Source organism: Aedes aegypti, chromosome 3 (genome assembly GCF_002204515.2).
Source record: "Aedes aegypti strain LVP_AGWG chromosome 3, AaegL5.0 Primary Assembly, whole genome shotgun sequence".
NCBI lineage: Eukaryota > Metazoa > Arthropoda > Insecta > Diptera > Culicidae > Aedes > Aedes aegypti.
The window spans coordinates 103,239,994-103,257,166 of NC_035109.1; the positions used below are offsets into that span (position 1 = coordinate 103,239,994).

Here is a 17,173-nt window from a genome sequence, read left to right on the forward strand (position 1 = left end):
CTAGTGAGTCTTGTATGAAACTGATTTATGCGAAAGCTCTGTTATGCCAAATGTCCAGATTGCGTTATGTCCTACCCCTTCTACCATCGGCATGGTGATATGTCCTTATGCAAAACGTCTTCATGCGAAATGCCACTCCCGTAGAGTGTTTACCTTCTGTCTGTGCGAAAAGTTTTGCGACAGAAAAAGGGCTACCATATTACGCATTGGTTAGTTGGAAATTACACCGCATGATGGCGCCAGCTAAAAAACATGGTTTCTGATTCCCCTAAGCGACTATGATATTCTGTAACTAGATCTCACGATGGTTTTAAATTCTGATGATTTGAAATATTGATGTCTTCGGAAAAGTTGCTCATTACTCTAATGGCTTTTTCGGAAAATGCGTGTACCAACGATGTCTCTTCCGAATCCAACCTCGGTTTTAACCGTACCTCATAATTTTTCATACTTCTATATACAAACTTTTTTAAATCGCTTTGTATGTTTGATAATTGCACAGAATCAGATTTCTTGTAAAATTTAAGCCCGAAAACATGTAAAAACTTTACATTTAAGTTGAAATTTGACAATTTTATGGCAAAAACCGTAATCTCATAACGCTATAAATGAGATTTCGAGTAAACCCCTTAATGTATACTACAAAATGTGTTCATATAATTGCCTGGATGTATGCAACACTCAACATTAAACATAGAAAAACAATCATAATATTAGCCGAGATGTGAACGGGTTTAATATGTAACATATTGAAAATATATTATATATTATATGATACTTAGGGATACATAAATATCAGCTATTATGTATTAGAAAAGTTTAATGTAATCCAGTAAATTTTATTAAACTCGCCTGAAAATCATCCCAAGGTTTGTAAACTACATTCCCACTGTACTCACATTGATATATTTCATATTTTATAAATAATTTGTATGCATATGAAGAAACACCCCCCAGACAACCAAAATGTACGTATAACGAAATCACCTGGAGGCATTGCATGTGCAAAATTTCAGTTATAAGATGTCGCGAAAAGGCCTTCTACGTACAAAAGTGGAGTCGATATACGTGCATATATTATGTGATGAATAATAGCATCCAATGCGAGTACATAAACTTTCTACCGAACTAACCTGCGATCTTATGCGACTTAATTTATGATACCAAATGTTGATTTGACAGCTGCTACGGATTGATTCGACTTACTTTGTACGAGTGTACGGAACGAAACAAAATGTACAAATGAACTCAGAAAAAAATCTGACGAATTTTTCCACCGTGTTTTGCGAGTTTGATGTAATTTGTATGAGTAAACGAATTATTGCGTGAACTTTTTTGCGATTTCTGGTTGTTTGGGCCATATACAGAGGTTTCAGCCAACATTATTTAACCCGTATAGGCCTGAATGAAAGCAAAAATTCTAAAACCCTCACCGCTCAGCGAATTCCTAATGGTTTCAAATGATTTTTTGTCAGTATACTGGCGCACATATCTAGTTTCTAGAAGTGGACAGAAGAACGCGGAAATATTCCTGTGGTCGGAGTTATTCCGGTGGATCACTGGGTCAGGTCGGGTGAGAAGGGTACTGTGCGTTTGTGCCCCTGGAGGTAGGTAAATTTCAAGTCACAGATTTTTACCGGAATCGGTTATAATGTGGCCACTACATGACGGAATTTTAAGAAAATTGCATCAGTGTAAACCTTTTGAGAAACGTTTGAGTTGGATAACTATGAGTATTGCACTTGCTTAATCCTACAAATGACCATTTTCGGGTCCCGGAACGCCTCAAACTTACGATAAAGTGGCCAATTTGTATCTGAACATCTGTGCCAAGCTTATGGGAATGCATTTTAGTGCACAATTATGTTTGATTTCTACTTTTCGAGAAATGAAACGAATTAGTATCCAACAAATCAATAGTCGGTTCTTCCAGGCATTACGTCCAAATGGTCACATCCGGTATATTTTAAACGGTGCAAAACTCTTCATTTATAATGTTGAATGACAGATCTTATTGACACATGCAAATAAAAATGATTGTCATTGCAAATAAATAAAAGTAACTTGGCATGTCCCAAAAAACAGCCATTTTTTACCCGACTTAACCCAGTGACCCACCGGAATAACTCCGGCCACATCAATATTTCCGAGTTCCTCTGGCCACTTCTAGAAACTAGATCACGGTGCTCCAATTACCGTTATTATCAAATAAAATATACCATTCAAACGGCAGTCAGCAGTTGATTCCTAACGTTGTTCTGCACCTCTGGGCCGATTTTGAAAAAAATCCTTAGGCAGAATTTTGAGTTACGCCCTTTTGAAGTTTATATGATGGAAATTACTGAAAATATGCCATTTTTACTTGTTTAAACAAAGAGATTATACAAAAAATGTAGTTTTGATTTTTTATTTGGTTTTATATATTGAAAAACATTTTCAAAAAAAAATTCTAGACCGACATTTGAAAAGGGCCAATGCTATGTTAAGTTATTACTTATCAACCAATAGAGTAAGGTGGGGCAAAAGTTCGACCTTAGTGGTATAATCAAAGTTTTCAGGAAAACAATAGCAGTTAAAACAAAACAAATACCATACAGTGAACCTTCAACATATTGGCTATAATTTTTCTGAACAAACTTGTGTCAAAATATTTACTCATTTTTAGTTATAACAGTTTCAAAATTGATTGTCTTATTCGAACTTTTGCCCCACCGGTGGGGCAAGAGTTCGAATCTAGTGTGGGGCAAAAGTTCGCTGGCTAAAACACAAAATATCGATCCTTTTATGACAGGCATACCTTACACCAGCCGCAAACTTAACTTTAACGAAAAATACACACTAAATTTTCATCAAAAAATTGCCCAAAACCGAGTTAATTGTAACATACTCAAAAATATAAGTTTTTCGCAAAACTAAGTGAAAAGGTAAAATTTTGGTGACAATTTTCACACGATCAGACAAATTTAACTAAATTTGAAGATAATATGTGGATTTTAGGCAATTTGCAAATTTTTCCGTGATTTTATACATGGGTCGAACTTTTGCCCCGCTGATTCGAACTTTTGCCCCACTATGGGCCAAACATTGTTTTCAAGCATTTATGCAAAAACTAATACACCTCAAAGCAACCTTATAATAGGTCTAGAAACGCCCTTACATAAAATATTGAGAAAGATTTTATCTTTAATTGTTTCCATGCAACGAAAGTTTGACCAAAAATTACAATATTCACGTCGAAAAACAACAAATAGCCATAACTTTTCCAAATCTCAATCAATTTTTATGATATTTGGAGTGAAAGTCTCTTACTTGAATAGCATTCGAACCACCATGACATTTATAAGATTTGTTTTGAATTGAGCTAGAAATCTTGAAAAGAAACTCTTACCCCACTCGAACTTTTGCCCCACTTTACTCTACACGAACAATTATATCTAACAATCTAACGCCTGATAGTGATTTTAGGAAATTGTCCAAAGCATTCAAATATGAATGAATAATTCTTGGACAGGATATGCAGATACGCCCTTTTGAAGTGTATGGAAAGAATATTGCATGGTGAATTCCGTTTCATCTATAATCAACGGTTAGGTGTATACATAATCATTACACCTCTGCGGTTGTTCTTATTTCATTCAATTTAGCAAGTTGCACAAAATTTACACGTACACATATTGTCTAGATTGACATTATAAAAGGGCCAAAGTATAATTGAAATATATACACATCAATATAGCTGAACTTGATCGCAACATTCGAACATTACATATCTGTATCTACATAATTCTATATTCTATATTCTATTCAATTCTATTTAATTATTTTCTATTCTAATCTGTTATATTCTATTCTATTTTACTCTACTTAAATCTATTCTATTCTGATCCACCCTGCTTGTTCTTAAACATATTTTTACAAATGCCAATGTTGTAATCAAAAACTGCGCGCAAAAGAATTGAACGATACACTTTCGATGTTTGTTCGACTTTATAGCGCAGACAGGTCTGTGAAACAGCGTTATGCACAGCGTTATCCGAAGCCAGCTCATTATGTCAGCCTAGTCCTCGACCAGTTGCATTGCAGAAGTCTTTTACATTAAACATGGTGATATGATATTTCGAAGATTTTGTCAAACTCTGCTCTTCCCAGCTCTCGACAAACTTGTTCAAATTACCTCAAAAAACTAGGATTGAACTCAAATGAAAAGCATTTAATACAAAAAGCTTAAGTTCCTTAAAATACATAAAAACTATCATATATAAGTTGAAACCCTTATTTGGACTTACTGTGAAATAATAATTCAAATCTTCATTTTTATGGATCATTTGAGAAGCACGCATTAGGAGTCAGAATCTGTGCATAGCTTTTTTTACAGAGCTGGGAGCGCTAAAAAGCCGTACAAATATCGAAAGAGTACCGTTCAAATCTTTTGCGCGCAGTTGGTAATTTTTACAGTGTCTATTTGTAAAAATATGTATAAGAACAAGTAGGGTTGAACAGAGTAGAATAAATTTAAGTAGAGTATAATTGAATAGAATAGAACAGATTAGAATAGAAGTATGTATGTATGAATGTATAATTTAGATAAAGATAAGTGATGTTCGAGTGTTCCGGTCAACTTTGATACAGTCCCAACTAACATTTAGTGCAAATGTAAACATTCTCTAGGCCTTCTTTATACGGCTTTATGCTGAGTAAAGGCGCTGTACATACGAACGAAAGCTTCTATGCGATCCTTTTACCAACAAATCTGGCGAATCTACTCAGCTACTTTTAAGCTGTGTTGGCAGCTCTTATTCATACCGATCATTGCTCTATCTCGACAGTTACACAACATGTGTATGTGTAAATTTGGAATCGTTCAAATGTTACGTAACGAGGAAAAGCTGTAACGTAAAAGCTGTAACGTGGGGAAGGAAAGGGGGTCTCAAATTGGAAAATTCTGCGTTACATTTGAATACAATTTGAATCATTCCTTCTATACAACTTGCTAAATTGAATGAAATAAGAACAACCGCAAAAGTGTAATGATTATGTATGCACCTAGCTAATCGCTGATTACAGATGGAGCAGAATCCACCATATCCCATATTCCATATTCTTTCCATACATTTCAAGAGGGCGTATCTGCATATCCTGTCCATGAATTTTTCATACAAATTTGAATGCTTTGGACAATTTCCTTAAATCACTAACAGGCGTTAATTTGATAGATATCGTTTTTCGTGTATGAGCTTATTAGGTAATAATCAAACAAAGCATTGGCCCTTTTCAAATGTCGGTCGAAATGTATTTTTTAGAAAAATGTATTTTTTAATATCTAAAACCATATAAAAAATTAAAACTACAAAATTTTATTATAATTTCTTTGTTTAAACAAGTTAAAGTGGCATATTTCGTGTGATTTCTATCATATAAACTTCAAAAGGGCGTAACTCAAAATTCTGCCTAAGGATTTTTTTAAAAATCGGCCCAAATCGGCAGAACAACGTCAGGAATCAACTGCTGACTGCCGTTTGAATGGTATATTTTATTTGATAATAACGGTAATTGGAGCACCGTGTAGATATGTGGGCCAGTGTACTGACAAAAAATCATTTGAATCCGTTAAGAATTCTCTGAGCGGTGAAGGTTTCAGTATTTTTGCTTTCACTCAGGTCTATACGGGTTAAGTACGTTGCATAATTGTAACAAAGTGCTCATCAAGTGATTTCGTTCAAAGATTGTAATTAGGTGATTGACCGAAGTCAATGAAAATGCACAAAGAATCAACTAGAAGATCGGCGGGACTGGCCATAATCCTCTTCAGTGTGCATAATTCAGTGCCTCTATTTATACATGGTCAATAACGGTGCCAGCCACGTCCTTGCAGTCAGGTGGGATTGGGGGAAGGAATGTTAGTGTGTAACCTTTGCTATTTGGAGACCGTGTTTGTTAATGGGGACGATCGTTGGGTCACAGGATTCACTTTGATAACACTGCGGAACACGTTTTTTTCTCCAGCACCAAAATACCGCTATTCACTCAATTAAGGGTTGCGGAATCCATTGCCGTTTTAAGAAATATCATAGCACGTCTAGTTTTTGAGATATTGGCTGTTTAAAACACAAAAAATGACTATTTCAACCAACTTGCATGCAAGTTTGCCAGCTTGTAAGGCTATTTATTTGCTTAATTTGCTACATAATTCAAACTTTATGTGTCTAACAATACTTATCATCAAAGTTTATAATAGTTTTGACGAGGAAAAATTATTTTCTGATGGTTTAGAGAATTGTTGTATTTTGCCATATAAGAGAAACGAAGAATTTTGTATGGAGACTGCAATCATGCTGAAAAAATCAGTTTAATCGAAATTTAATCGTGCAATTTCAATCAAATTATATCTGAAATGAAAGTTCAAGTTCAATTTTGCATACTTGATGGATTAGATTACAAAAAAAATGATAAATTGTTCTTTAAATTTCATGTAAACATCAATAAAACCAGTGTTTTACACAACTTTGGCGACCTGTAGCTAAAAATTGTGACGTACTGGAACATTTCTGAGAATGCCATCAGATTCAGCAACCCCAAATCTACTCGAGACACATAATTTGATCCTTGAGACACGCAAAAATGTCATTTTTGTTACGCTGTGTAAGCGATTAGACCATGATAAATAATTATTGGTGAGATATAAACATGCTTATATGTAAATATAATGTTTTATTTTGATATGAACAATATCTATGTAGAGAAACATTATGCCGACACTTGACGTGACGAAGCATTCAAAGTTTGTTGAATTAAGTAAACCTTTCGCAAGTCTACACTCGTAGTGTCGAACCATTCAAAGTTTTTTTTAATTACAAAAATAAAGGTAAAAGAAAAAAGGTGTTTTAAAAAAAATTAGACATAAATATTTTATGAATCAGAGTTTATGTCGACACTCACAGTGACGAACCTTTCATAGTTTGTTGAAAAATCATATTTACGTCTCACCGTTGGAGTAGTGTTTGATCCTTCGACCTTGACGCTTGCTCCTGCGGGAGCGGGTGATGAGGGCAGGATCAAACATGTCGCGCGTCGGTAGTGAAGCGGTGGAAAAGTGATCGGTTCGTTAGTAGTGTTTGATCCTTCGACCTTGACGCTTGCTCCTGCGGGGGCGGGCGATGGGGGCAGGATCAAACTTGTCGCGCGTCGTTCGCTCAGAGAAATGAAAAAGCGCCGCGGATCGCTAGTAGTGTTTGATCTATTGATCGCGTCGCTTGCTCTTGCGTGGGCGAGTGACGAACACTTGTTCGGCGTTTAATGCGATTACCGAATTATTTCGCGAATCCGGTTAGGCGTGATTATATCATGGATCGCATCACCAAACATTGGTGACTCCCAGATCTTTACCTTATCCCACTAACCCAATATCCTCTCCATGACAACCGTGGAGATGCAGAGGTGATCTCGGTCTCTAGTAACAACGGTAGTCACACTAACATTCCTTCCCTTCCCCGATGACCGTAAGGACGTGGCCGGCGCCGTTATTGACTTTTAAATTTGAGCTCTCGATTTGTGCACATTGAAGAATGGTAAGCTAATCCCAAGCCCCATTCATTAATTCCCTGTGCAACTTCGATTGTTCTGGTCAATCACGGAGTAGCAACTACGAATTGTACGGTCATCTATGCTTATGCTTATGCTTATGCTTAAATCATATTTACGTCTCACCGTTGTAACGATTAAAGGTGCAGTTATACATATTTTATAGATTAGAAATAGTAGCATGAAACGAGCTCACCAATTGATCCGTCATCCTTGAGCAGCAACAATCCACTTTCAGCTTCACTCGTTTGCTCGGCTATATAAAAGCGCTCAGAAAAAATAGGCGCGCGACCGGAGAGGGAAAACAACTGACGACTGCTCGGGCTTTCTTGACGCACTACCCAGGAGCAAGCGTCAACGTCGAAAGATCAAAAAGAACTAATCGAACGCGGCACTCGACCAAAGCGCGACATGTTTGATCCTGCCCTCATCGCCGGCCCCCGCAGGAGCAAGCGTCAAGGTCGAAGGATCAAACACAACTCGCTTGCATCACCTTAATATTTTGTACTCAAACTTCGAGGTTTTTTCGTAAATAATATGATTTTAGAAAAATACACGAATATGTGGTTTTGAGAACTTTCGAAAAATAAACCGCTTCATACTGCACGTTAAACTTGGTTGTTCATGAAGTTTTTATCTTAAAGCATTTATAGAGCCTCAATATCTTATAACTCGTCCATTCTGCATAACCTTGTCAGAATCGAAATGTCGCAAACAACCCTAGGAAAACCCTCTCACACAGAAATCATTGCTTTGAGTGAGAAAACTTTGGAAATACCAGAAAATGAATCAAACAGACGAGTTAACTCATCCATGATGGCTGCTGAGATGTGTGATGAATGAAAAATCTCATGCATGAGTTATGAGTATTTGAGTTTTTCACAAACTAATCTAGTTTGCAGATCAACTGGCTTTCTTGTTGGTCGCGCTGTTTTGTTTTATCCCGTATCCTCCCAGCAAATGGGAAAAGTTCAAATTGCTGCCATTTCTTTTTTTTTTAAAGGGGAAAATTTCGAGCATAGGGAATTGTTGACATTACAATATCTTCTTCGATAACGTCTGAGTTGTTTTTTTTTCAAAATGGTTATGTCTAATTCCAAATGTGACAGATTAGAAAAAAAGTAAATTGATCTATAAGGGGCCAGTTCCACGGAGGTCCCGTAAAAAACAAAAAAATACCCAAGGCCAAAGCATGTCCAATTATCCAATTTAGTTTTCATATGAAGTCAGTAGTTGAAATTATAAAACAAAATTTAAATGGAGTCAGATTTGTAACACTGCGGAACACGTTTTTGTCTCCAGCACCAAAATACCGCTATTCACTTATTTAAGGGTTGCTGAATCTATTGTCGTTTTCAGAAATATCATAGCACGTCTAGTTTTTGAGATATTGGCTGTTTAAAATGTAAAAAATGACTATTTCAGCCAACTTGCATGCAAGTTTGCCAGCTTGTAAGGTAATAAATTGGCTCAATTTGCCACAGAATTCAAACTTTATGTGTATAACAATACTTATCATCAAAGTTTGTAATACTTTCGATACGGAAAAGTTATTTTTTGATGGTTTAGAGAATTGTTGTATTTTTCCATATAGAAGAAACGAAGAATTTTGTATGGAGACTGCAAGCATGTTAAAAAAATCGGTTTAATCGAAATTTAGTCACGCAATTTCAATCAAATTATGTCTGAAATGAAAGTTCAAATTCTATTTTGCATGTTTGGTGGATAAGATTACAAAAATGTTTGATAAATTGTACTTTAAATTTCATGTAAACATTAATAAAACCAGTGTTTTATACAACTTTGGCGACCTGTAGCTAAAAATTGTGACGTGCTGGAACATTTCTGAGAATGGCACCAGATTCAGCAGCCCCAAATTTACTAGAGACACATAATTTGATTCTTGAGACACGCAAAAATGTCATTTTTGTTACGCTGTGTAATTCACATTAACAAGCATAATTCTTGTAGGCATTTTTGGGTGAATTATTGGCCAAAAACTAGAGGCCCAGATAGCCTTAGGGGTAAATGCGCAGCTGTTTAACAAAACCATGGTGAGGGTCGTGGGGCGTGCTACATACTTTTTTTTATTATAATTCGTTCATACTGCATTGAACAATAAAATTATTCAATACGTGACATATAATTTGGAATCGGTTGAGTATGTTAGAAATTATGGTCAAACAAAATTCGTTTTATTTTCGCAAAATTTATAAAAGCTAGGAAATAACTACTTCTTAGGAGTTGTGTTTGATCCTTCGACCTTGACGCTTGCTCCTGTGGGGGCCGGCGATGAGGGCAGGATCAAACATGTCGCGCGTCGATCGAGTGAAAGTGAAAAAAAACCGCGATCGCTTAGTTGTGTTTGATCCTTCGACCTTGACGCTTGCTCCAGCGGGTGTCGGCGATGAGGGCAGGATCAAACATGTCGCGCATCGGTCGAGTAAAGTGAAAAAGTTCCGCGTTCGATTAGTTCTTTTTGATCTTTTGACGTTGACGCTTGCTCCTGGGCAGTGCGTCAAGAAAGCCCGAGCAGTCGTCAGTTGTTTTCCCTCTCGGGTCGCGCGCCAATTTTCTCTGAGTGCTTTCATATAGCCGAGCAAACGAGTTAGGCTGAAAGTGGATTGTTGCTGCTCAAGGATGATGGATAAATTGGTGAGCTCATTTCATGCTACTATTCTAATCTATAAAATATGTTTGACTGCACCTTTAATCGTTACAACGGTGAGATGAAATATGATTTTCCAACAAACTATGAAAGGTTCGTCACTGTGAGTGTCGACATAAACTCTGATTTATAAATCAATTATGCCTATTTTTTTTTCCAAACACCTTTTTCCTTTTACCTTCATTTTTGTAATTAAAAATACTTTGAATGGTTCGACACTACGAGTGTAGACTTGCGAAAGGTTCACTTTATTCAACAAACTTTGAAAGGTTCGTCACGTCAAGTGTCGGCATAATTTTTCTCTATATAGATATTGTTCATATCAAAATAAAACATTATATTTACATATAAGCATGTTTATATCTCACCAATAATTATTTATCATGGTCTAATCGCTTATCAAAGTGAATCCTGTGACCCAACGATCCTTCCCATTAACAAACATCCCTCCCAGTAACCTTTGTGGAGATGCAGAGGCAAACACGGTCTCCAAATAGCAAAGGTTACACACTAACATTCCTTCCCCCAATCCCACCTGACTGCAAGGACGTGGCCGGCGCCGTTATTGACCATGTATAAATAGAGGCACTGAATTATGCACACTGAAGAAGATTATGGCCAATCCCAGCCGATCTTTTAGTTGATTCTTTGTGCATTTTCACTGACTTCGGTCAATCACGGAATAGCAACCATTGATATGTGTAGTCAGTCTAAGCTAAGCTAAGCTAAGCTAAGCTAGGAAATAACTACTTCTTAGTAAAAATATTTACATTCTTACACAATTTAGACAAATTTTGATGTGAAAACCTGGGCGTAGCCAAGATTTTCGTCAGAAGGGGGGAAGTGCAAGCGATATTTAAAGTTCGTTTACAATTTTCACACATAAATGGTCTCATACTAAACATCAGCACTCTGAAAATCATTAACTATGAAAGACATCCATCCTCCTTTGTCATTTACAGTGAACAAAGTGGACTCCAAAATTGGATTTCTGTGTAACAGGCTCATGAACGGTTTGGAAAATTGCAGTTTAGAAAAAGTTCGAAAATTCGATTGGCAGAGATTCTAATGACTAGAAATTTGACATTGACAAGTTATTGACGCAAAATATGTATAACAAGTTCATACCTTCATACAGTTCCTTCAAGGATTACTTAGTTGTATTCCCCAACATATCTTCCACAAATGACTCTTGTTTCCATAGCAATTCTCTTAGGAAACATTTAGAAATTTCATCATAAATACCTGTAGATTCTATTAGAAGTTTTATATTTTTCTTACATGGTTGTAATCTATCAAATATATAACTTCAAAAACACAAGGCATAAGTTTATGAATTTAATACTAATATTCGTTGCAAAGATTCCTGTTCTGTGAAGGAAGATACGAAAATGTTTGTACGCGCAAATTGCAGGGTCAACCATAAGTCTAACTTTTGGGACTGGAAGTATTTCTGGAAAAAAATGCCATGAGAGCTTTTCGAGAAATTCCTATCTCGAAATCATTTTAATACGTATTTCTACAATCTTTACACGAATTTACTAGAACAAACCATTGTTTTGTTTTTCTGAAAGAAATTGTGTAGGAATATTACGATTATTTTGAAAATTTTCCGTTCTGCAGTAGCCGCCAAGTTCTACCGCAGCTATCAAAGTTCTACCGCAGGCTTGAAAATCATTGTATCATTGAACGAAACCATCTAATCAAAGTATGCTAGTAGAGCCCCAAGCATTAAAACATAGTAGAAAACAACAGTCATTAGCTTGGTTTCCAAGGTATAATCGCAGCCGATCGATGAAGTTTTGTGAAAATCAGTAATGTGACAGCTGCTGGTAGCTTTCTGTTCAACCGTAGAATGGAAAGTAATCTCTAAAATTGCAATACATTCTAGATAACTCAGTGTAATATTTGGAGAAATCGGTACAAAAAATTCTGAAGGAACCATTCTAGGAAATCCTGTAAGTTTTTCCTATGTAATTCCAAACGATTTTCTGGAGTAAATTTTGAAGAAATTCCATTAGGCATATCTTGAGAAATTATGTAAGAACTTGTCGTCCCGGCAAATGTTGTATTACCCAAAAGGCTGCAAAAAAAATCCTTCTAGGAAATTTCAATTTTGTGTTTCTTTTCCTAAACTTTCCCGATAGATTACTACAAATAGTATTCCTTTCAAACACGGAATATGAAAAGGAGTCTTAGACAATGTAACAGTGAAAGAATTGTGAAAATCTATGAGCCCGTTTTCAAGCCATTTCGTGACATATAAACACCATACCATATGAGATGAACCAGCCTAGGGCTGAAAGTCTTAATATTAAAGAAAAAAACATATCATTTTTATTTATATGGGTTTTTAAGACCAATTCATGGGAGAACTGCTAGAGAAATCTTTACATCAATTTTTGAAAGAGATCCCTGGAGAATTTTTCGTACATATTCCTGTAGAAAGTTCTTAATGAATCTCTAGAAGAATTTCTTAAGAGGAAAATCTATGAACTTATGGAGTAGAAGCTTAGCAATCTCCAGAACCTCAAGATTTACATTAAGATTCATTACAATACAAAAAAATATACTTTAGAATCTAAAGTTTAGATATTGTGTTGTGTAAAAAAAAAAACCTTAGAGACCTTTGTTCACCATTGTTCGCATTATAGAAAAATGCTTCGGTGCTTTTCAAGAATGTATAAAATAGTGTATACAAATATTCATTTCGGCTTTTCGGCTTGGTTCAAGATGTGGCTTATAGTTTTTTTTCCCATACCAGTTTCTGGCCTCCTTAGGCTGAAGTTACAGAGAGCCCCCAGATATTCGATAATTAACAGAACAATGTGTTTTTGAATCCAAAACCACAAAGTTCTGTTAAAAACTACTATTCTATAGCGTTGATATATGCTACCTTTATCAATATACTGGATTATTTAGGAGCCCTTTCCCGTATCCAATTCAGGTGCCCTCAAAACCTGATTTGTCTTGCCTCATTTCGAATCCTACTAGTCGAGGATCTTTTCATAAAGGAAATTTTCTTAATTTTCCAAGACATAAAGTTTCTCCGAACCTACCACACGAGTCAATCGGCAAAGAAAACTCTTAGTTAATAACTGTGGAAGTGCTCATAAGAACACAAAACAGAGAAGCAGGCTTTGTCCCTTTGTAACGCCAGAAAGAAGAAGAAAATAGGTCAAAACCACAAAAAAGGATGGCTGATAAATCAGAAAATAACATACCAATACGTTTATTAACAGTCTCATTGCCTCGATCAAATTTTGCATTTGTTTAAGGGTAACACAATGATCTGAGAAGACAGAAAGTTCCTCAATTCAGCTCAGATGAGATTTTAGATTTTTTTTCCATTTGAGGCGTACGAAACACAATCTAGTCCTTCATTTGCGAGTAGTTCGGCCTTGTCAGCAATTCTTGAAAATTTGGCAATATCATGTTTGCAGAATTTGCAGAAATAGTCATAATTGTTATATGTGACCGTTCATGACCGCACAATTTTGGGCACATATGCAAAAATTGCAATCCTCTTCTTTGTGAATAAAAATTTTAGAATAACTGTTAGAAACTTGATTGTAGATTTAGATTTTAGAATCTTGAGATTTGTTCACAATTAGAAGCTATGAATGGTCGGTCCATCGTTGTTGTGTGTAGTAATAAACTGATTCAGATAAAAGCGATTGAACAATTCATGAAATGTCATCAAATTTTCCTTCGTTGAATAATTCATAATCGTCCTTATCGATTTCAACTCGTTAAAGATGCAGCGAAAGTCTAGTTAATTCTGATTTATGCTTCTCAAAGACACGGAAGTAGCACAATTTTAAATCCAACCGCAGACAATATTAGTACTTCCACGATTTGAATAATAATCAATAAATCACTTCGCTGGAACCCGATAAGCCTGCTCATTTATGCTAATCAGTGCCATTACGCAGTACCTAAGCGGTAATCCACCATTTTACATATGTAGTACTCACTATTCAGGTCATTGTTGTAGATTATGATAGTTCCGGGGAACTTGAGCAGATTGTTCAGCAGAACGTCGTCCTCCAGTTGCGTCATCGTGTTGGAATTGCTGGTGATTAAGACTTTTTTCTTCTTACTAGGAAAATTTCACTTTTTGCTTCGTTTGAAATGATGATCACGCGGAAATGGTTTCATTGCAGTAATGGGCCGTTATTGCGCGTTACTTTAATCCTAGAATTTTCACTCTTAAACTTGTGTAAGTTGCAACTTACAAGTAAAACTGCAGGTTTTCAAATAAATCACTGGTACACTATGACACCGCATCAATTATTCCGCAGAGGACACATTTTTCACGTTTTTCGGAGAACGCTTGTTTTCATGAGCAATAAATTTCAAACTTTTTTTCCGTTACTTCCGCTCGCCTATGACGATTGCAATCCAGGATAATCTTTTCAAATTCACAACACTTCACCAAGGATCATCGTTGGGAAAATTTTCAACCATCTGACTAGCGTCCACGGGTGGCCATCTTTTGTTCCAAGTTGCTACGTGTAAAAAGTAGATCACTGTGTGGGCAGGATATCCTCTCTCTCCATTGGCGGTCCAGGTGACAACACTTGTTCGGACACTGGCTCTGTAGACTGGACAAAGGTACTTTCTCTCTCTCTTGTTCCTAGCAACTCTCCACTGCGTGGGTCTTTCAGGTGCTGGGACTAGGTTTCCTGGCAGGCGACGGCGCATTGAGCTCGACTCTCAGGCTGCAGGTCACCGCGACGCGACGTTGACCACTTCTCTGGAAGGTACCTCCTGCTTCTAATGGAAACGAAAACGGTGACGAGGACAATGACGACGAGAAAGGATATGTGAGCGTTGCTGAGTGGAGACTCCCAAAGGACTACGTGTAGAGTTTTTGTGACCGGTTGGTGTTCACATACAAATCGATGGGCACGAGGTGCTGCTACGGCTGCTCCTACTATTAGGTGGTCGTCGCGCGCGTAGGGGTACAGGTAAATGAACAAATAAAGCAAGGAAAGCAGAAGAAAAAAACAGGATAATAGACGTTGCGTTTTTACAGGGACCTTTGGAACAAGTGAACCGTGGAAAGCAAGTGTTCCGTTGTAGGTTGCGAAGTACAGTATGGCCCATAAAAAATGAGAAAGTCATCATATCATGTTTTATGGCAGTTTTTATATGAAAATTGAAAACAAATCATTTTTTCGTTTTTTTAAACTGATAACGGACTACCGGCAATTCATTTTATTCCTACAAAGACTGCGTAGCCGTCAAGCCCAAACAAATCACGATAACTTTGCGAAATTTATATTATTTTTGTTTTTTTTTGCTGTTTTAAAAAGAGAATTTATTGTGTTATTCAAAATGGGAAATGGTTCACCGTGAGTAAAGATTATTGTGTGGAATAGTACACAAATAGTGCAGTTTAGAAGGTTAGAACGTTCATATCACAGAAACAGTTATATATAAAAGTCTTCTTTTTTCGTTAAAGATTTGCAACAGAGAAGGGCTACTACTTACATATTGATTAGTTGAGAACTTCATCGTGAGCTGAGAAAATAGTAACATCAAACAATTTTTGTTGCACCATGACTAGATATTTTAAACGAGCTAGTGGACTTCCACAATTTCCTTTTAGATTCTTCTGGAATTCATGTGGAATTCTAACGGAAATCTCAGTTGGTGGTTTCCGATAGAAATCGATTATTCCTGAAGTACCTCCGGGATTCTTCCAACACTTATTTTGGGATTCTTCCGGGACTTCCTTTATGATTTTAAGGGCTCATTCATAAATTTCGTAATGCTGAAGTGGGTAGTTTGGTGCCCTCGTAATCTTAAGGCTCATTATTATAATATTAATCCCTCCGATATTTTCCCAAAAAGGTATTTGTAATTCTATTCTTCCACAGTCAAATTTTTCCATTTAATTGAGATTCTTTTGAAATTCCTCTGTTTTTGGTTTTTTGATGATGAATACTTGATTCATATCGTAATAATTAAAATTAAAAATTATAACTGTAAAATATATGGTTTATGGACAGCTTGATTTATTACATGATATCATTGTAATTATTGCACCAGTGTCTCAAAATACATTCGTTTTTCATGGATTCCGTCGATTATGGTATCAAACATGCAATTAAATTAAGAAGAATGAACATTCAGAACAACATCGTTAAATGTGCTATTTTTCATCATACATATATGAAAGAGGTTTTTGATGGACATCTTGCAAACTAAGAAAAACTCAAATTGTTCTTGTAAATGTTGCAAATGCATTGAATTGGCCATTATATACTATTCATATAATAAACACATTCATTGATGTTCAAATTTACATAATTCGAGGCATTTCCAGATCGTGTCCGGGATTGGGTGCCACCTTTCAAGATCGATCAACTTGGTACTAAAATACATCGTCAAAATTCAATGTCAAAATTGATATTTATACTCTCAAATTTATTTTAGTACGCTATAAAAATAATAATATTCATCATAAATGGGTAACACGAGCACATAAAACTAATATTTTTCGAATTATGGATTTAGTTCTCGCATAACTTATGATCTCGCCCCAAAAGCCATTGGTAACCATGGCTACACACATGGTTGTTTCTGAGCATTTGAATGGATTTACATGTTATTTAACAACTCTATGGTGAAGAAAGGATCATTTTCTTCCTGCCAGTGGTGTTGGTTTGGATGCTTATTCATTCATTTGCTCAGAAACAACGAGTTATACAAGTGGTTACCAATGGCTTTTAGGGCGTTATCCCAGATTATGCGAGAGTTGTGTCCAGTACTGGAGGATCTCCCCCTACTTTTCGCGGTTATTTAGAATTGAAAATATTATGTCTTTTGTTATTAAACACTTGTTGAACTGCATGTCTAGCTATTTAAGTGAACTTTGATGGAAAATGTGATCTTGCGATCTTGGGCAAGTATATT

The 17,173-nt window shown here is 36.1% G+C and overlaps 1 protein-coding gene across 3 annotated transcripts in view; it reads right to left on the reverse strand.

Moving 5' to 3' along the window:
• Positions 1-17,173, reverse strand: part of LOC5579277 (forkhead box protein I1) — a 93,876-nt gene that overhangs the window by 34,933 nt on the left and 41,770 nt on the right. The window contains exon 1 of one of the 3 annotated variants that reach the window (XM_021851512.1): positions 14,224-14,878. The exons of 1 other annotated variant lie outside the window; for it this stretch is intronic. In XM_021851512.1, coding sequence (XP_021707204.1) covers positions 14,224-14,308 — 85 coding nt within the window. In that variant the 5' untranslated portion in view covers positions 14,309-14,878. Of the gene's footprint in view, positions 1-14,223; positions 15,186-17,173 lie in introns of those variants that run through there. One more of the 3 variants, XR_002501682.1, reaches the window with a different exon arrangement.